Source organism: Trachurus trachurus, assembly GCF_905171665.1.
Source record: "Trachurus trachurus genome assembly, chromosome: 2".
Lineage (NCBI taxonomy): Eukaryota > Metazoa > Chordata > Actinopteri > Carangiformes > Carangidae > Trachurus > Trachurus trachurus.
The window spans coordinates 10,126,497-10,147,752 of NC_139914.1; the positions used below are offsets into that span (position 1 = coordinate 10,126,497).

At 43.2% G+C, this 21,256-nt stretch overlaps 2 protein-coding genes across 2 annotated transcripts; one reads left to right on the plus strand and one right to left on the minus strand.

Moving 5' to 3' along the window:
- Positions 1–7,913: 7,913 nt before the first annotated feature.
- On the plus strand, positions 7,914–10,830 carry LOC310996033 (gap junction gamma-1 protein-like; the record flags this gene model as incomplete). Its single annotated transcript, XM_083985302.1, has 4 exons — positions 7,914–8,153; positions 8,252–8,477; positions 8,554–9,237; positions 9,377–10,830. The coding sequence occupies 4 exons, from the start codon at positions 7,914–7,916 to the stop codon at positions 9,388–9,390; spliced, it is 1,164 nt and encodes a 387-aa protein (XP_083841428.1). The 3' UTR covers positions 9,391–10,830.
- A 1,237-nt stretch (positions 10,831–12,067) lies between these two features.
- Positions 12,068–13,197, minus strand: inha (inhibin subunit alpha; the record flags this gene model as incomplete). The annotated part of the gene is made up of 2 exons (XM_083988030.1): positions 12,068–12,804; positions 12,906–13,197. 2 exons carry the CDS (start codon positions 13,195–13,197, stop codon positions 12,068–12,070), a joined length of 1,029 nt encoding a protein of 342 aa, XP_083844156.1.
- Positions 13,198–21,256: the final 8,059 nt, after the last annotated feature.

Here is a 21,256-nt window from a genome sequence, read left to right on the forward strand (position 1 = left end):
CTGAGAGGTTTCAACCTTTTAAAACCTCCACACAAAAGAAGAGGGGAGCTCATTCACAGCTCACAAATCCACGAGAATTAAAGGCTATGTGTGGAAATACTTGACAAAGCTTTCATAATAACAACTTGTGTGTAACAGCTGCAGCTCCCCGGGTTTGGATTTTCAGATCCATGTCAACGGTGAATATATTAAGTGTTTGAACTGGATTTAAAAAGTATAGAGATCATCGCCATGATAGAGAGTGTGGATTGCTTGTCTGAAAACAGATGCACAAAACATTTTTTCACAACTTGAGAAGTTTATGATGTGATATCTGAGACCGCTTTCCGCACTTTCACATGCCCATGTCTGATTTTTATATCCATGTGTTATTTATTCTTTGTTTTCTGTTGGTTTTTTATGGAAATGTTAATTGTTTTGTCGTTCGTCCTCCATCCTGCCAGGATTTAACGTCTTGCGTTTCCATCCCCAATCCTTTTTTTTGTGTGTTTTTGCCTGCAATATGGTAAAATTAATGAGCCCAGAAACTCAGCCTTAAAAAACTTATGAGTCATACTGATTGCACGCTATGAATTTATGCTTTTGGTTTGCGTTATGTGAGGAAATGAGCAATGGTAGGATGTAACCACAACATGTGTACGATCAGTTTAGTGTGAAGTGGTGATGAAACATGCAGGTGGGCAAAAATCAAAAGTGCTGCATACCGCTGAGTATTCAAGCCTTTGGGATTTGCACTGCAGGGGGTTAGGAAGGAATTTTGAGCCCCACGAGGCACTCGCCCCACCCCCATTCTGATTTTGGCTATTGCATAACCTTTGTGACCCCCAGATCAGACACCTTTCACTTCTCATCAGCAGAACAATTCAGTGGTTTTTAGTTTGTTGGCCGGATACCAAAATGTCATGTAAATATTATAACATAAAAAGCACTTATTCATTATTTTTCTGTTTAATATGCAGTGGTGAAAAGGTGGAGATGAATAAGTTCATGCCTCACTTGGACCACATGTGAGAAGTGGAGGAAAGCAGGGTGGATAGTTAGTATGAGAGGAAGCTGGGATGCAGCCATGGCGATTTGGCTGGGCGCAGACATCTGGCCTGATTTGACTTCCCACCGTCTCCTCCAAACATTTCAGGTCCTCTGGTAAATCAGGAGCATTACAGCTGCACTGTGCATGACAGCAAGAAATTTGTTGTTTTGCTGAACGCTCAAGTCAAACTAAATTCTTGGATGGTGGGCCTCTTCTTCTAAAGGCTGCAGTCACGCAGTGCTCCGTCAGGCCGGTGGGCTGCCAAACTGTAGGCCAGGGGATAAGGGTCCTCAGCAAAAAGAGGAAAGACTATAGTTGTAATGTTGTTGCACTCATTTAACTTTTTGGCATAAAAAAGCATGTCTAATGGCAGTGACAATCATGTTGTCTTGTGCTCAATGTATAATTTTTTTGGAGCCAGATATTTATATTTCTAATCCATCCCTTACTCTGTGGAATGGTGAAACATAAAAGTGCTGCAGAACCTTCTAAATGTGTATTTGATGCAGTTTCACAGCTGTAGCACCTCTGTGTGTTCAACAGTGAACTTTTCATTTTATGCTAAATAGGATGTGCGGCCCCCAAGCTATGATTGGCTGCACCTGCTGGGGCGTGACTCTGTGTTCGTTAGCTGCGTTCTGATTGGAGCAGCACCGACCTGACGTAATTTAGAACCGAGTGAAAAACCTGGCGAAGCAACGGCCGCGGTAGCTAATTAGCCTCATGAGCTAGCCGTGAGCTAATTGGTTGAACCTTGTGGAGTAATATGGAGGCGCTACTACCGATAAAATAAAAATAAAAAGTAAACTAAAATGGAGCGACGTGTGGCGCAGTGGGTAGAGCAGGCGCCCCATGTAGGCCTACAGAGGCTACAGTCTTACGTGTAATCAGCTCCAGTTCAAATCCCGTCATTCCCATGCATAAACTGACCCACCAATCAACTGGCAGCAATTATGACCGAAATGCTATTGGAATTTATACTAGCTCGACTGGTAATATGCAAATTAGCTGCGCGGTTGCCTTAACGTGATTGGCCTGGCACTTAGTCCGACCCACCAATCAACTGGAAGCAATTTGGGGCCGAAGTTGGGCAGTTGGTATTTATACCAACTGTAATATGCAAATTAGCTGCGCGGTTGCCTTAACGTGATTGGCGCGGCACCTAGTCCGACCCACCAATCAACTGGAAGCAATTTAGGGCCGACTTTGGGCAGTTGGTATTTATACCTTAGCTACCGACTGGTAATATGCAAATTAGGTGTGTGGCCCCCAAACTATGATTGGCTACAATCGCTGGGGGTGTTACTACCCATTAATTGAATGCTGATTGGTGCAGCACCTGGCCCGACCTGTCAATCAACCGACCGCCGTTTGTGCAGTTGTTTGTGGACCGGACTGGCCTAGAAACGACTCAAAGTGAGCCCACACACTCGTTATGGTTGTTTTCTTCCGACTATTATAGTAATCATTATTACAGAGGAGTCAGGTTTTATATTCATTCTTGTTTTAGGAAGCCAGTAACTCGTTTTTGCCCCATTTCTACCCCAGTTCACTTCGTTTATTGTGTATCAGTTTCCTCCAGTTCCTTACCAATAAATAGCTTGACTCAACCAACTAGGCCTACATGTTTTTTTTTTTGTTTTTTTTTATGTTGTCCTCATTTTTCCGAAACAACATCTTAGTTATTTCTCTCTTGGTCCAGTTTTAAGCTGTATTTTGTGGATATATTGCGCAGCCCATTAAGATCAGAGGGTGAACTGCGTTTCAGAAACATGTCTCAGTATAATAGCAACCAATTTCAACAACAACACAAACCACAGGCTCCAAGATGACCATTATACTGAATCCACACCTCTCATAAACTGGACAATAAACTTAAAATGAAGTGACAGCTGTATAAAAATGTCTATTTGTGTTTTATTTTGATTTTATTCCTGTTTTATTAAAAATATATATAATTATGATGAAATATAGGCTATAGCTACACATCCACACAGGATAGGAAGCCAGATCAGTTTTTGATTATAGACTATTGTGATCCTAGATTATGAAATTCCTATAAAGTGTCCACGGAGACCTGGAGGTTTAACTGTGACACTCAAACTGCATCATCATATTATCAGACGAATAATAGGATCCCCACAGTCCTTTGTCGTGAGGGCCGAACGGTAGTCAGCGTCGTGGATCTCAGGTTTCAGGCGAGAGCTAGGGCCTCCTCTGAATGGGGCCGAGCGGTGGAGGAGGTGCGGGAGGAGGAGGAGGAGGAGGAGAAGGGGGGAGGAGGGAGGAGGGGAGCCGCCAGGAGCCTGCGGGAATCAGCAGAGCTTTCTTTTGTCCTCTTGTTCGGCACCCCGACACATGGGGTCAACACGGGCCGGATGGGTTCAGACTGACGGCTGGCTGCCTCGGACGCGGACGCACGCAGACGCGAGACGAGAGGAGCGCGCGCTTAATTAGGAAAACCTGGTCGAGCAATTAAGCACGAGGAGCGAACACGGCACGCGCGCGGATCGGAGCGCAGAAGGTGGGTGTTTGGCACCGAGAAAAGTTCGTTACGTTACGACAGATTTACTCCCTTTTCTTTTACAGCTTCATTAGTTTAGCAGAGAAAGTTTTTTTTTTTACGAGCTGCAGGGTTTAGGTCTAAATTTACCAAGTGGGTTCCGCGTTACGAGACTTGGATCTAGCTGCAAACCGGAGAGCGGTGAGTCGACTGGTGAGGAGAGGAGAGGAAACTTAACCAGAGAGTTGGTAAAAGTTGTTGTTAGTGCGATTTTAAAGTGTTAAAAGAGAATCTGGTTGGATTGAAGTGTCCAAAACGAGTGTTTAATGTGAAAAAGTTTCCAATCAGAGTCTGTAAAAGCTCCTACACGGATTTCCTCTGTTTTTTTTTAATGAGTAATTCTCTTACCAACAATCATTTTGGCTATTTGGTCTGTGACTCTTTGAAATGATGGCTTCATCCTCTGATTCACCGGATTTTCGTTTTCACCCACTAAAGCTTTATATTGGCACGAGTTTGTTTTCCTCCAGAAATGCCACAATTTCCAAAACAGTTGAGTCTGACTCAGCAGAGCGTGTTCACAAGCCTGCAGCAGCTCTGCACACAAACCTCCTCTCAACTGCTTTTTTCAAACTCAGAAAGGAAATGTGTGATGTGGATGAAGTGTTTGCATGTTTTATTTTTCCCTGCAGATTCAGGAGTGGAGTTTCTTTTTTTCTTTTTCTTTCTTTCCTTTTTCCCCTCATGGTGACAGCATCTACAAAATGTCAATCACTCCTCTTCTTTACTGTCTTCTCCTCTGGCTGCTCAGGCTTCATGGGGATTTCATGTGCCCTCTGTCTGCTCCCTGAACCCTAAAATCCAGCTCTCTGCTTTTGGTTAGGCAGGAATGTTAACTCGCCTTCGCTTTGTCCAGATCCTTTGCCCAAAAAACTCTCCATCCCCCTCCTCCTTCTCCTCCTCCTCCTCCTCCTCCTTCTTCTCCTTCTTCTCCTTCTCCTCCTGCAGACGAGTGGCTCCTGAAGCAGAAAAGCCATTAAATCAGTTGAGCCTGGTTTAGCTGCTTCTGTTTAAAAGCTGTCGGGGATGGTGGCACTGCGCTGCAAGGAAAATGTTTGCGTTTGCTGGAGCCAGGAATCCAGTTTGTCCAAGTCAAACACAACCAGTGGGAGATGAGCTACCTATCTATTTGTGTCTTTATTTAGAGAGCAGCATTTACAGTGTGTTAACAAGGCCTGTTATAAAGGGTTTCATCAGGGTAAATTTAGTCTGCTGCTGTGGTTGGAGGGGGAAAAACTCCTGAGAAGAGCCTTTACTCTTCCTCCACTCTTGGAAACTTTTAAATGGAGGATCTAAACTCCTCTTTGGAGCCGTAACACCTGCTCTACGAAGTTTATATCACAATAAACAGGCTAAAAAACCCTTAAAGTAGAGTTTGACCCACTGGTGGCGCACGGCCAGCGTCTAAAATTACAGTTACTTTCTCTCGCAAGAGTCACAGACTGAAATAATTTAGCAGACAGGAATAGCTCGGTCCATTCAGTGACATTTTTATGTGTCAGGCATCGTGTATCGACTTGTGTAGTGGATTCAGCCTTTTTTGAGAACACTGCTTTAACATTTAAAGCATAAATCTATAGGGTAATTGTATACAATGTATGGATGGAAAGAGTTTGCAGGCTGCAGTGGCTCTGTTTGTGCAGGCCAAACTCTGCATCTGTGCATCAGCTGACCTCAGAGCAGCGATAAGTTTGTTTAAAGTGGCACAGGCAGGCGTGAAGCTTTTTTTTTGTTTGTTTTTTGGAGGTGACATTCAATCACAAATCACAGGCTGTTCTCTCTCCTCTCTTCTGGCAGCTCAGCACGGCTGGAATTGCCTTCTGTATTATTCTGATATTAGATGACCATTAGTGGTCGGGGGCTTGCGGATTCATGACCATAATGCCTCATTTTCTCCCAAGATGCTTTTGGTCGCTGTTTTGCATTTCAGGGTTCGTGTCCTCAGAGCAGTTTGAGGGCTGGAATATCAGATCTCAGCGTTTCAGCGGAGGAAACCGAACACGTTGGTAAAAAAAAAAAAAAAAGGGGTCAGATCGGTGATGTTTAAAGGGAGCATCCACCTCATTGGATGATAGATAAGACTCTGTAGCTGTGAGAAACCAGATGAATGGAGGTTGGGTGGGTGGGCGGGGGTTGTAATTGTATGGTAGGGGTAAAACAGATGTCACCTTGCAGCTGTATGCTGGTCTCAGGGTCACAGAGTTGTCTGTTTTGTCGAACACTTCACCCATTCCCACGACCGAACCTACATTTTAGCACACACAGGATGCTTTTTATACAGATGACGGTACGAATACTCTGTAATAGATGAGTCTTTCCTCTTTTAAAAGTGTGATTTAGCTCCACATTTAGTGCATAAAACCCTTTAAATACTCTGGATCTGAGTGTTTCAAGGTCCATAATTTTGACTGTCTGGATCTAACCAAGACGAGCCAACTTCTAACATGTGTTTACAGCTTTGGTGTGGCTAGTGAGTCCCTGGACGTCGACATGAAGGCGTGTGTCTCTCGGTGGAATATTTTTTCTGGTCAGGCCGGGGCAAGTCCGACTCAACATTTCTCAGCGTCTGAAGGTGCCAGTTTTAGGAGGAATTGATGAGTAACCTGGGCGAGCGGGCGCCTCGCTATCGCGCCCGACGTGTCTATAGATGCCGGTGATGGCCAAAGACTTGTCTTGTGGCAGTGAGTCTGAAATTAGGAATGTGGAGACGGTCTTCCAATATGGCATTAATATCAGAGGCTGTTTTCTTGTGTCCTGTCTGGGATGTTAAACCAAAACCAAACTATTTGATGCAGTAATAGCTGGGAGGGATTTTCTGAAGTCTTTGAGTTTTGTTCCTAAAACAAGCTTTTCTCTAAAACACTGAGATCCAACTCCGTCCTGTTCTTCATGTCTTCAGGTTAAAGGGATAGTTCAACATCAAATTGGCAAATGGGCAAATTGGCCCATTGTCATAATCCCTATAGTTATTGTCGGTGCAAGCTATTTTCAGAACGGCCGAGCAGAGCCGCGAGCTGCTCAGAGCTACGCTACGGAGGCTAATGGGATTTCTTGGTTTCCTTCATCAAACTCATCAAATACACAATCCAACAACTCCAAAATGTGCATCAGCTGTTTTGCATGAATTCACCCTGAAAACAACTCTGTCTCGTAACATTCTGTTATTATCTCATAGCGTGGTGAATGTGCAGGTCACAACTTGTCCACCAGAGTGTTTTGGAGTTGTTGGATTGTGTATTTGATAATTTTGATGAGGGAAACCAAGAAATCCCATTAGCCTCCGTAGCGTAGCTCTGAGCAGCTCACGGCTCTGCTCCACCGTTCTAAAAATAGCTTGCACCGACAGTTAAAGGTAACAAGCCTACTCCTAAAACTATAGGGATTATGGCAATGGGCCAATTTGCCAAAATGTTGAACTATCCCTTTAAGGTGTGAGCTTGTGTTTTTTTTTCTTTTCTTTTTGTTTTTTTTAAAGGATTTAAAGGGATAACTTCTGGCAGTTTGACAGGAAATAAATTCCTTGCCTCATTCACTGCTTTAGTATCATAATACCTGGAGTGCAAAGCCACAGCAGGCCTCCTCATGGCTAGCAGCGACTTGCCAGCCGACACTTGTTTGATGTTTGATTAAGCAGCTCGAGCTTTGGCACAGCAGCGAGCTGCAGGAATGTGGGTTTACCAAACTGCTACCAAGACGAGTGCGTTCTGACCAGCGGGGACTGATTCAGTGTTTTTTTGTGAAGTTGACGCATGGATACCTGCATGTCTGAGAGGCCTGTGTCTGATTAAAACCAAGCATGGGGCATGTGTTTACTGCTCCAACCCTCCAGTTGAGGTTTCGCCCGGATACTTGCATGCTGTATTTACACATGCACGTTCGTTTTAATCACTCACTGTGGAAGTGTAAACCAGGTAGTGTGGTTCATTTTCACACTTTGTTGGTCCATTGAGGAGAATTTGAAGTCAAGCCAGCAACAAATGTGTTTTCATTAATAATGTCTCCACAGATTTTTAGTTTAAGTTTCCAAATGGCTTGTTTTGTCCAACCAAAATGATAAAACCTGAACATTTTCAGATTAATTATGTTCATTTTGTCTTCTCAAATATATTAGTTATATATTTCTTGTGTTCAGACAATTGAAATCAAGAGTGATGTTACCTGCTTGACAGTTTCGACTGTGACTCCAGTCTTCCTGAACATTTTCAGTTCAGAATCATAAATGATGAAGAAAAACAGCCAATATTCACATGTCAGATACTAGAAATGGTCTTTTCTCTCCCCCATCCAGAGCTGATTTAGCTCCACAGTCACCTTGGCACCATGAGTTGGAGCTTCCTTACTCGTCTCCTGGATGAGATCTCCAACCACTCCACCTTCGTGGGGAAGATCTGGCTGACGGTGCTCATCATCTTCCGCATCGTGCTGACGGCCGTCGGCGGGGAAACCATCTACTACGATGAGCAGAGCAAATTTGTCTGCAACACGCAACAGCCCGGGTGCGAGAACGTGTGCTACGACGCGTTTGCGCCGCTCTCACACGTCCGATTCTGGATCTTCCAGGTGAGCTGCTTTTCACTCTCGATCAGAAACTCCAAAGTGTCCCCCGATTTATTGACTTTGCTAAATTTCAACGACCTGTGCATATGTTTTGTCTATAGGTTATCATGATCACTACTCCAACCATCATGTACCTGGGCTTCGCCATGCACAAGATCGCCCGCATGGACGACAGCGAGTACCGGACCATCGGGAACAGGAAGAAGAAGATGCCCATCGTCAGCCGCGGGGCGGTCCGGGACTACGAGGAGGCCGAGGACAACGGAGAGGAAGACCCCATGATTGCGGAAGAGATCGAACCAGACAAGCCTGACAAAGCAGATAAAAGTAGGGCAGCGGAATGTCACTGGAACATGTTGATGATCCGTGGAACAGGTTTCTAATCGGAGCTTTTCTTTTCCAGCCTCAGAGAAAAAGCATGACGGTCGTCGCCGGATCCTGCGCGACGGCCTGATGAAAGTCTACGTGTGCCAGCTGCTGTGGCGCTCGTCCTTCGAGGTGGCCTTCCTGTTCGGCCAGTACGTCCTCTACGGCTTCGAGGTGATCCCCTCCTACGTGTGCACGCGCTCGCCCTGCCCGCACACGGTGGACTGCTTCGTGTCGCGCCCCACGGAGAAGACCATCTTCCTGCTGGTGATGTACGTGGTGTCGTTCCTCTGCCTGCTCCTCACCGCCCTGGAGATCATCCACCTGGGCATCGGCGGCATCCGCGACACCTTCCGCAGGCGGGCGGCGCTCAACTCGCGAGGCCCCCTGGCCCCGCCGTCGGCGCGCTCCATACCGACCGCTCCGCCGGGATACCACGCCACCATGAAGAAGGAGAAACTAAAAAGAGATCTGAGGGATTCCCCGATGGCCGACTCTGGGAGGGAGAGCTTCGGGGACGAGGCGCCCTCGTCCAGGGAGCTGGAGCGGCTGAGGAGGCACCTGAAGCTGGCCCAGCAGCACCTGGACCTGGCCTACCAGGCGGACGAGGGAAGCCCGTCACGGAGCAGCAGCCCCGAGGTCAACACAGCCGCTCAGACGGCCGCCGAGCAAAACCGCCTCAACTTTGCTCAGGAAAAGCAGGGAGAGGCGAGTGAGAAAGGTCAGAGGCAAATTCAAACGTTTAAACTTCCAAACCCCTCCAGCACCGTGGCAATTAGCCCATCACGCTGTTGGCTGATCAACATTTGCTGACTTAGAGAATACTTTTCTCATTCATCTTGTTTTCTCTCTTCTCCTAGGAATACATGCCTGAACGTGCTTCCTGCCACAAACGTCTGTCCTTCCATTCCTACTGGCCTTAAACACATTGGGGAAGCACATATGGGAATGCAGTCAGACCACTGAGGGAGACCAAAGCGTGAATGTGTGTGTTTGTTTGTGTGTGCCTGCGTGTGTGTGTGTGTGTGTGTAAGTGTTTGTATGCATGCGTGGATGAGAGAAATGAGCCTTTCAGTATTAGGGGTCAGTCGAAAAAGAAAGAAAAAAACGCTGACCAAGCTGTGTTGTGACAAATGGTTCATCTCCACGACTCTAAACTTGAAAGCCTGCCACATATCGAGTTTCTGCTTGCCGACCTACGTCCAAAACCTCGACTGTGCCTTCAGCTAAATCCTTGTCTACACCCTGTTCTTTCACCCACTCAGTGTTTTTGTGGCCGTACAATAATCCTCATCCATTTCAGACATTGCAAGGATTGCCCTTAAGCTTAAAACTCCTGGCTGAGTGAATTTTTTTTTGCTTTGTTTTGTTCTTTTTTTTTTAATAGAATGTCTCCAATTATTAATGTCTCAGTTTGTTGAGGCTTGTTGGCCTCCGAGAGAAGCTCAAACAACACAGCCTTTGGTTATGTCATTTCTGGAGCGTGTGCAGCAGGCTTAACCTGTGCAAGATGACTCATGTTTAATTTAAACAGATTGGTTGTTAGGGGGATTATTGTTTATTAGAAAGGGCCCACACCATTTCTGGAAAATGACGGATATCCGAATCCTGCATATTTACTTACAAATCATCCAAAAACGTTTTACCTGGAAAATGCTTGAATTCTTTATCGACAAGAAAATGTTCCAAGGTCCAAATGTTCCCATTCAATTTATTTTACCAGCTCCTTTCTTTCTTTCTTTTTATTACGACTTGACCAAAGCTTTAGATGACTATCTTTTTGTCAGAAGGAAGTATGGGCATCATGAATATGAATGCCACCTGTTTCACATGACTGCTGAGAAGTAGGCAAACCTTTCTTCCCTAAATTATGTAATATAAAAAATGATTTACTAAAGTATGTTATTGCATAAAGTTGAGGATGTAATTTCACTTTTTGGGGATTTTTTTTTGTTTTTGTTTAGTTTTTTTTTTTGCTAACCAGCTGGAAACATCTGTCTTCTAGGCTACTGTCAACAATGAAACTCCATCCTTGTCTTTTGAAATTTACATTCTTCTTTGGTGAGACATATTTTCCATCCTTGACATGGGCCACTACTCCTCCTCTGTGCTAAAACATGGATGCTTTCGTGCATCATGGAAAAGAGAAAACACACACAGTGAGGAAATGATGACAGTTGGCTGCTGACGTACAGCCCGGTGCCATGTAAACACATAACCTTTCAGTTCATCGTGCGACTTTTGATCAATAGCTTTCTGTGTTCATGCAGAGTTCATACTTACTCATAGCCTGTCGGTTGGTTTTATGATCTATTGCTGGAAAAAAAGAAAAAAAAAAAGAAACTAGAGATTTGCCAAAGGAGCTGTTCGATGCTGTATTCTTGTAATCATCTCACTTCCAGTTTTGCCACTTATTGCAAGGTACGACATTCCAAACAGTTTATACTTCTCTTGTTTTTTCTATTGCAAGTTTTGTAGTTTTTGTAACTGTAGAGATTATTTGTCTTCAGAGTAAATAAATAAATATATTTGAACAAGATGTTTTGTCTTTTGGACTCGACTCTTTTCAGCAACAGAATTCCAACTTGTAGAAAGATTTGTCTGTTGAAACCCTGTGGTTTCAGCAGATAAATTGGTGAACATATCAGAATTTACGAATTGATTCCTCATCAACCAGGGACCTGTGGCATAAGAAAGTGTAAAATATTCTCAGCATTTATGGCATTTACAAAGAAAAACAAGAGTTTCATGTTTTAATCTGTGATTTAATCTACAATACACCAAATCAGTTCACACCAAAAGTACTGATGTTTAAAAGTGGGCCTGCACTGCCCCCTAAAGGTCAAAATCAAACAATGGACAAATGATACAGTCATGGCCTTAATTTCTACTTGCAGATTGTTACTAAAGTAACATGACATGCAAAAAGCTGGAACAAAAATGTTGATTCTTTAGCATTTTAACTGCAAAAACGTATTGAACAGTATTATTGTATACATCCAATCAGACCAAAGTGCTTTACAATTATGTGCAAAACAAGAACAACAATGACAATAGAATAATAGAACAGTTTAAAACAGTGGGTAAAATAATGGCGTATTAGTAGGCTACTATGCTGAATCAAATACTAAGGAAAAGAGATGGGTTTTTAGGCGTGTTTTGAAGAGGGAAATTATTCCACAGTTTTGGGCCAGCAACTGAAAATGCTCTGTCACCTCTGGTTTTTAATTTTGTATGTGGGATGGAAAGCAGAGATTTATCTGAGGATCTAAGGGGACGAGAAGTGGAGTAGGGAGTGAGGAGTTAGCTAGTGGAGTGAGGCCAATGCAGGGGAAATATGTCACTTCTCCTGGTACCAGTAATAATTCTAGCTGCTGCATTCTGGACCAGCTGGAGATGTGACAGGGATGCTTGACTAATTCCAGTGTAAAGAGAGTTGCAATAGTCTAAATGGGAGGAAATTAACTTTTCTAGGTCTGTGATGGACAGGAGTGATTTGAGTTTGGCAATAGATCTTAGATGGAAGAAACTTGTACTGTTTACAGTGCAATTCAGATACAAGCACACTCTTCAGGTATGATGTTTGGCAGGGTCTCATACTTGAATGAGTATCCACCATCAGATGTGGTAGTGATCCTCAGGGATCTCATGCTCCCCGGGACCGGAGCGCAGCACTGAGTCATCCCCAGCGTCGTAGTGGTCCGATCCAAGGCCGAGCAGTTGCCATGGCAATAGAAGAAAGTCAGCATCTTAGGGTGGACGATCCAGTTTTCCCAGCCCAGCTCCTCGAAGCTGATCTGGATGGCTTCCCGGCGGCAGTCGCTGTGCTGCGGCCTCTCCTGGGAGGGCCGCTGCAGCAGGTCGATAGCAGAGGGAGACCAGGGGATGGGGACCGGGGCGTGGCGGGGTGAGCGGACCGGACCGCGAGGCTGAGCGTGGAGGTGAAGAAAGGGCGTCTTGTCTGGTTCAGTGGCGTGGCACCCACAGGTCAGACAGCGGACCTGGAGTAGAAAAGCACCTCGGGCCACAGAGACCAGCAGGCTGTGGTCCAGGTGGTAGGTGGTCCATCCGTCTGAGCTCACGCCGGATGGAGCCTCTGCTGCCTGGAGAAGCTGCTGCTCCGAGGTGACGATGAACAGCCGAGCAGAAGAGTTGGCTGCAGCTTCCTCGCCAGCATAGAACCAGAAATGTGCAGACGTGACCCGGGTCTCCTGGTTGTTCATGGAGGGCTGGAAGTAATAGGTGAAGTGGCTTTCAGGGGTTGACTTGGATCTGGCACAAGAAGAGTCTGCCAAAGTAAGATTAGATCAGATTAGAGCTGCACTTACTTGTAAATAATGTGCATGTTCTACATTTGCATTAAACCATCAGAAAAACAAAGCTTCTCACCAGAGCTGGGGAAGAGAATAATTTGAGATATTTCCTGGTTTGGATTCGTTTGGTGGCTGACCCAAGACGTCCTGCTGGTCCTGCTGGTCCTGGGAACCCTCCGATGCATGTGCCTGGCTTCGGGCTGTGCCGTGTCCACACCAGGGCTCCGCAGCGTGGCCGCAGGTGGCCCCTCCAGCGCCAGGCCCTCCAGGACCCGCTCCCTGAACCAGGACAACAGTGCCTCCCTGGGCAGCTCCTGTCCCGTACAGGCGTGAAGCAAACACAGGCTGAGAAGAGCACAAAACTCCATGACTGCAGTGCAGACGAGCAGAGTTTCTTTGAGGATGCTTTTCCAATCTGCTCCAAAAAACAGTGTCTCTCTCTGCTATGGCTTTCCTTATTCTCACATGTATTTGGTTGGCGCTGCAGCTATCTGGGTCTGTGTGAAGTCTGCAAACAAAAGCATTTTGTTGCCAACACACAAAAGATAGCTAGGAATGGCCTTGACGGTTGGGATATTGCATTATCTCTTTTAGTAGCTGTTTCACACAGCTTCAAGGGAATGTGTCTGCATGTTTTATTCCCTTCTTTTGTTTTTCTGTTGTCTATCTTGTAGCTTTTTGCACAAAAGCCCAGATATCAGCCACTGGGACATACTGTGCATGTGTTTTTTGATGCAAAGCACAGGAAATGGAAAAGAATATATTGTCTTAGATGTAAAAGTCTGACATGTGTGGGACAATTAAGATACATTCTGCAATTTTCAGATGCTCCTTCACAAAACGGATGTTATAATATGTCATGTACGAATATCATTGGCTCCTTATGAAAATTTTGAATGATCTGAAGCTGAAAGCATAGGCTACCACAACCATACACACACCTGTTTTCCCACTACACAAAACGACTTTGTCTTCTGTAAGGGAGACCTTTGTGTGGCTTCTTTATCTGACTGGCCTTGAATCCTTCAAGTGTGTCTCTGTAAAAAAAGAAAAAGAAAAAGAAAAAAAAATCCTGATGTGTGTGTTTCTCTACAAGGACATTTTTATCAGAGGCCTATTTTTAAGAGACCAAAAGACCAGTTGTTAATGCAAGTTTTGTATTTTTGATTTCATTTTTAAATGAAATGCTTCACAAAATGCAGCTTCACTTGAAAAACACTTTTTAAGTAAATAATGATAATCACAGATCCTCATACATGTGAGGGGGAAAAATGTAAAATATAGCAAGAGGAAAAACAAAAGGCCAAGCTGATGTAGAATTTCAGAATAAAAGCCCTCTGAACTTTCATATTTCGCTGTATTATGTACAGTAGGATTAATATTTCTTTAAAAAAAACACCCGTTATTACCAGTGATGGGAAGTCTCTGTAGCTCATCAGCTGGAACTCTTCCAGCAGCTACAGCAGTGTGACCTCAACCATGGTTGGTGAGAGCAGAAATGTTGTTGTTGTTGTAGTGAAAATGGGCGGGCTCGTGAAGACGCGAATTTACACAAAGTCAAAACGAGCGATAAATCGCATTTCTCGCGTATCTCGCGTTTGGTCGCGCGTATAAACTCGAGCGAAAAAAAAGCGTTCCTCGTGTTTGGTGGGAAGCCCCTCGTGGGTCTTCCCACCAAACACGATGAAAAGGACGAAGACGCGAAGGTCCCGTCGCCATAAAAGAATCGGGTGTATTGCGTCGCAAAAAAAAAAAGTCGCGTCTACCGCGTCTCGCGCCTAATCGCGTCTCGCGCCTAATCGCGTCTTTGCGTCACGGCCTTTTACACCGCGGACGTAACGAATAAACGGTGACGGTGTGAACGAACAACATAGAACAGGACCAGACGTGGCGTTGTTTCCTCTTTTCACCTACAGCTCCACTCTCCCTTACTTACACTAACTACTGTTATTGTTGAGGCCAGATAATTGTGGGATTTGTAGTTTTTGACCAATCGTGTGCTCTTTCTTTTTGTGATTTTTCCGGTTCACACATGTTTGTTTTTTTGGGGGGGTATTAGATGTGTAAATGATCAATAATCAGTTTTATTGACAGTAATAGAAGCTTGCATCGGCCCTGTCTGGCTTTTTCAGTGTTCTTATAGGCCTACTGTATCTTAGAAATCAGTAGCAGCCGGTCCACATCCTCCTCCTCCTCTTCTTCACCTCCAGGTGTCGCTGTCAAAGCTGCAGCAGCTTCCGCTTCACTTCCTGTCTCAGGTGTGTGACGTCAACAGACAACCTGAAGATCACCTAAAAAAATAAAAAAATAAATAAAAAGGACAAGCGGATCCGATGGAGTCTTCAGGACCTGGACGGAGCTGCAGGGAAAAGAGGAGAGGTGAGGACCAGACCAGACTTTGTGCTCTAACAGTGGAGATGTAGCCTATGTTAGTGTGTTCATGCAGACAGGTTGGATTGGTCAATGCTTTGTGCTTTTGTCGTCGTCTTAGTGGCCACAGAAGTGGATCATGTGTTTACAGTTTATTTCACTTTGTAGTAAAAAAAAGTAAAAACTATATGTAAAATTCTTTATTTTGAACATAACAATATTTGCATCAATACTTTTTCTCCAGCTAATAGTCTTTAATATGTTTTAATCTGCATAGTGTCAATGTGAGAGTTAGAATAAGAAAGTGTTTGTCAACTTTTATTCATATTTTCAGTGTAAACAGCAGGTTTTCTGTCATTTAAAACTAACCTGGTGTAATTCTATACTTTGACCAGCAGATGGCGCCAAATCAGCATCTGGAGCCAGGAGTGAGCCACCTGGGTAATTTAGGGGCAGCGCCCGGCATTTTTAAATTGCACTCAGTAGCTTTTTGTGTTTTGATGGAGCGTAGACTAACTAATTTTAATGTTTTATTTTTTGTTTCTTTTGTAGCACTATGTCTCATAATTATTTTGACACCCTCCTTGAAACCGACCGTTGCCGCCGCTGAGTGCTCTGGGGCGGGGGCGGCCGGGGTCACAGCGCCCGCTGCACGGTGAAAACAGCAGAGATAACGGGCTTTCAGGTCCGAGTCTCCAAACCAGAAACGTCTGTAACAGCACCGGAAAAAGTCGCCAGGTTTGTCGCCAGTCGCTTTTGTCAAAAAAAAAAAAAAAAGTGCTAAGAGGGTTTGGAAAGTCGCCAGATTTAGCGAGAGAGTCGCAACAACTGTCCCCAGAGCAGCATTCAAGGAGACCGATTACTCAAACAAAACCAAGATCACACAGTTTATAAAAACATTATGTTTTGATTGTAGTTTAAAACAGTTTTTACATATCAGAGGACTACCATATTCACACACAGGGTACCTCAGAGTGTCTATTATCATAATCTGAAGAAAAAAAAACAAAAAAAAAACGGTTTTGATGAGTTAACTCGTCAATGTTCGCAAAAGAGTTAAGAATTCAAATTAGGAAAATAGATCATCACAAGTGCACTTTATTTGTTTTTCCTGGTCTACCTCCATCCATGGAGGGAGGTTATCAACCATCACCTCTCTGGTTGAGATGTTTTGTTTTTTCCTTGTCTTTGAAGGCAGGAGGATCATCACTGCCAGTCTACGCTCTCCACCTGACCAGTGGCTCCAGATGTGCAGCTGTAGGTGGGGACATTGTTTAGGGCGTGATCTCTGGGTGTTCTTTATGGAGCTGTTGGCTGCAGAGAAACCACTGATTGGCCTGGTTGAACCTCACCAGGCCCTGATCAGGTAGGCTACTCGACAGTAATGAATTCAGTGTTAGATTTCATGTCATAAATTTCCTATCTGGCATATAAAATAACAAGTTTAGAGCTGATTTTCATATGTCTGTGTATATGTCTAAGATTACTGATGTGACAGTTACAAAAAGAATAGACAAACTCAAAAATTAGTTGCACTGCTTTAATTAAATGTATTATTCCAAATCACTCTATTTTTCATGTACGATCTGTGAAAGCCACAGAATGGGATGAAACCCGTGATGAAGAGTGACAGCTCCTCTCTGGGACGTTGAGGCAGATTCTCCTATAAAGGACAAGAACACATCCTTATAGGCTCAGCGGCATGACGTGTGCACAGCTCCCTGTACCTTCAAGTAGCCTACACTTACCGATCACATGCAAACATAATCCACAGAAAGGTACAAAGGATTATCATCACAGTTCACCGGTTCTCCAAACTGCTCAGTGGTGGCTGTGAGGGTGCACTCTGTCTGACCCCGGCACCTGGGAGCACAAAACAGGAAGATTGTTATCACTTATGGGTAAATAAAACAGAAGGAAAAATAATCCCATTTGTGAGAACATAATCAAGAAAAACAAGAATTCAGAGCGAGTAAAAAAATTTTTTTGTCTTTTGGACCAATACCCACAGTTCTCTCACTGCAGGTTGAGCCTTATCACTGGTGCAGAAGATGTATTTCGAAGGGGTGTCGGTGCAGGTGTTTCTTTCATTACGTCCAAAGTTGGCAGACACAACACGAATTGTTCCTTTTTCTGTGTGACATGTATACACAATAAATGAACCAAGTCCAAAAGAAAAATTGTATCATTTAAGATGAGTATGAATGGAAACATATCTGATCTTTTTTAAATATATAAAAAGGATTAGAAATATGTATAGACACAATCTTACCACAATGAATAGTTTTACTTTCTCCTTCACATACAACAGCAGTTTCCGTGTCTGTCAAAACATTCAGAGATAAAAGTGAGATTTTAATATGTAATGTTAAAGTGATTTCACCATATTTCCACAGGTACATGCAGAGTTCAGCAAGACCTCTAACTGTGCTCTGAGATACTGACCAGGCATCTGGATGCACCGGTAGCTGACTTGATAGAAGGTATCTGGTGAGTATTCGCACTGAAACATTTTTGGATTGGGCCTGGGCAGTTTGCAGTACTGCTTAGTGTTACAGCTGCAGAAATATTAGAATGTTCAAGATTATAATACACACAAGAGATTACTGTAGGTTGTTGCCTATTTTAACGTTTTCATGCTCTGTGACAGTGCACCATTCTTCTGAGCAGAGCAAAGCTTTGCAAAACAAATTACAGTCCAAAAAGATATTCTTATAATAAACTGAATAGTCTTCCACTTCAGCTGCATTATGCTTGTGTCCTTAGTTCCCACTCTGACTACAAACTGAACAACTATAATATAATAAAATAAAACAAAATATAAATCTTACAGTTTCTTAGCCCATGCGAGGATCATTGGATGAACGCAGTTGTCATCTGAGACCTGGGCAGGCTGGTCTCTGGTTTCACAGTCGGCATCGCTTTGCACACCTTGACTCATTTCCTCCACCCAAATCCCGTGTTTTTCAGCTGCACACACACAAACAAGGGAGCATACAACAAATCAGTCTCAACAGGTGGCAAAAGGAGAGGGGAGATGTGTTTTCATATGAGGTTAAAATGGTGAAAATGCTTGTACTACATACGGCATAGCAGTTCTCCGTGTACACCAGGACATGCCACATCGTAGAAGAGTTTTTGAGCTGAACAAAATCAATGTTATTATAAAACAAATCAAATTGAACCCACAACAAGATACAGTGACTAAAGGAAGGAAATGAGACAATGATGAAAGAGACGATGATAATTTACCCTCAGATGTACAACACCAAGCTGTAGCCAGAACTGGAGGAACAGTGAAAAGTGTCATTAAAAATACAATAGATTTTGAAAAAGAACATTTAACATAAGTTTTAAACTGAAAAGGCTGCATATAATAATAATATAATACTCACAGGCAACAATTTTCACTGTAGTAGAGAGCATCTTGTCAGGAGACTGAAGACTCAGATGTACTAAACAACAGACAGCATGCTTTTTATACAATTTCTGTCTTTTTTTTTTTTCTTCAAATGCACACACCCCCAAGTGTGAAGTTGTTGGTACCCAGACATATAGCCAGGATAGACGTAACCAAACCTAAACGTTGGCATGAAATTAATATTTGAAATCCAAATATTGTCCGTTGCTTGAGGAGTTTCAGTGTTTGCTCAGTGAATTATACAGATGAATTAAGACACGTTCAGTTTTCCAGTTTTTATTCTTTATTTTCATAATCTGTTAAAACAAGTGTGTGATAACGTCTCTTTTATCACATTTAAAATGTAATTTTGATTTCTATATATAGTAGTGAGTGGCTGGTGATGCACAGTTGGATGTGGTTCACTGATGTGTTTTTTATTACAGTTTTTCTCGATTGTTTACACACATTTTCTGAAAGTATGCCCCATACTCTCAGAACTTTACACACAAATCCAAAAAAACACACACAATGGGCAAAACCCCTAACTTCTCCTGCAAAATGAAACTTTACATTCAAAACAATGAATTTGAATCCTTCCATCAATATGCAATTTTGGAGATCAATGCATTTTATTTTCTCATCATCATTATGATCACTGCTATATCGGTGTGTGTGTTACAGTATGTGTGGCCTCTTTCTGTTTGGTTCCAGTCCATCACTGCCTGTTGCCCTTTTTTGCTAAAGCTCTGATTGCTAATTGTAAAACTGTGTGACAGGTGTTTACCCATGTGATGGGTCAGTGTGCATAGTAGGGAAACTAACTTAAGAATTTTGAATAACAGTGTGTTATTTGTGAAAACAAGAGATTTTCTTCATGAAAATTGTGCCAAATGCAGAGAATTGTGTGTAGTGTTTTGAAAAAAAGTGTGTTATAGAACTGCAAATTGAGTGTAAAGCAGGAATTGTGCTTGTAGTTTAGCAGACTTGGTTCAGGGGGTTGGTGCATGAGTTAGATGTTGAGGCCATTGTGCCTCAAGAACCAGATATTTTGTGTAAACAATCGAGAAAAACTGTAAGCTTTATTGCACATGGGGATGAGATACACTATATTGTGTATTCACTTTGAGTGAATGTACTTTTTTCCCCTTGAATATCCCCATGTTATTTCTGATAATTATTTACCTATATTCTGTAGTAGATTTTAAGAATCTTTTCATATTGTAGTACTATTACTACAGGTGGCTCTGAGAACTAATTGTTCCACTGAACCACCTTCAGCCCATTATCTCTCTGTGCCGTTTTTCCAACCATAAGATCAACATCTCCTCATCTCCTGCAGGTATGTACTGTACCTGTGTTAGTTTCCAAGTTCTTTTACACTGAACGGTTGGTCCCGTGAGTTCTGACACCTCTGTGTGTTTGAGTAAGAGGTACATCTAGAGATAATTTGATATTGATGAGCTGTTTGAGTTTATGAGCTCAACCCTTAGGCTAAAACTAAACCATCTGCAGAGTTGCATAAAAGTGGAAACATTTAGTATTGTAGGCTACACAAGTTTTTTTTTCTTGTGGAAAAAAAAAGGTCAAAACACCTTGACACAAACACAATAATCGGACAAGGAACACACAAGACTAAATACAACAGAACTAATCAAAGCAACAAGCAACAGGTGAGGAGACAGGAGGGCAAAGAGCTGATAGGTGGAGACACACAAGGAGCAGGGCAGGGCTGACGAGGTGAAACACAGGACAGGTGTGCAAGGAGAGTGTGGAGGGAAATAACAGGAAGTAACACAAGAACAAAATGCACAAGAACTGAACTACAGAATAAAACAGGAACTGAAGAAAACAAGAGTCCAAAACAACAGAAAACCGAGCCACTGAATGGCGGCAGGCTCAGGGCCGTGACAGTTTCCCCCTGTAACCTTGGCTGTGAAAGAGGAAACATTCTCATATTCACCAAGGTTATTTAAAATGGTCTGAGTAATACACAGAATAAATGATTTGATTGATTTTACCGGGGACTGAGTCCAGGTGTTTCGTTCCTGTGTGGAGTTTAACATGAGAACTTTCTATCCAATTAATAATTTCCAACATGATAAAAGGATATGATAATATTCATGTTTATAGTGCCTGATGAACAGTATCAGTCTTATTGTTCCCATTAAGAATACAATATCAATATTAATACATAACTCTTTGTGGATGCTCTAAGCCATAATGTTTAAACGTGGAGGCCAGAGCCTTCAGAGAAACCTATAAACCCATCACCACAGGGTACTAGGCCAGCTGATGATTGACATCTCCTGCAGGTATGAGACATGACAGAATTAAAAGGAAAGAAACCAGGAAGAAAGTAATTTTAAAACTACTCTCATACCATCATGATTTTCTTCCCTATCCCTAATAATCATAGCCTCATTGTAGCCTGATAGTGCTGTGAATGAGAGTTGCTGATACCTGCCATTTTTTCCCCCTGTCGCCATCTGCCAACCTCCTCAGGGTATTGACTGATGGCAATGGAAAAGTTGCTCCGTCCTGGCAAAGTCTAGTATCGATTGACATTTTTAAGGGACCCCGCAGTTGCCTATCCAGCATTTCAAACCCGCCTCGCTCGAGATGGAGAAAATTACTGGTAGTCATGACTTTTGCAG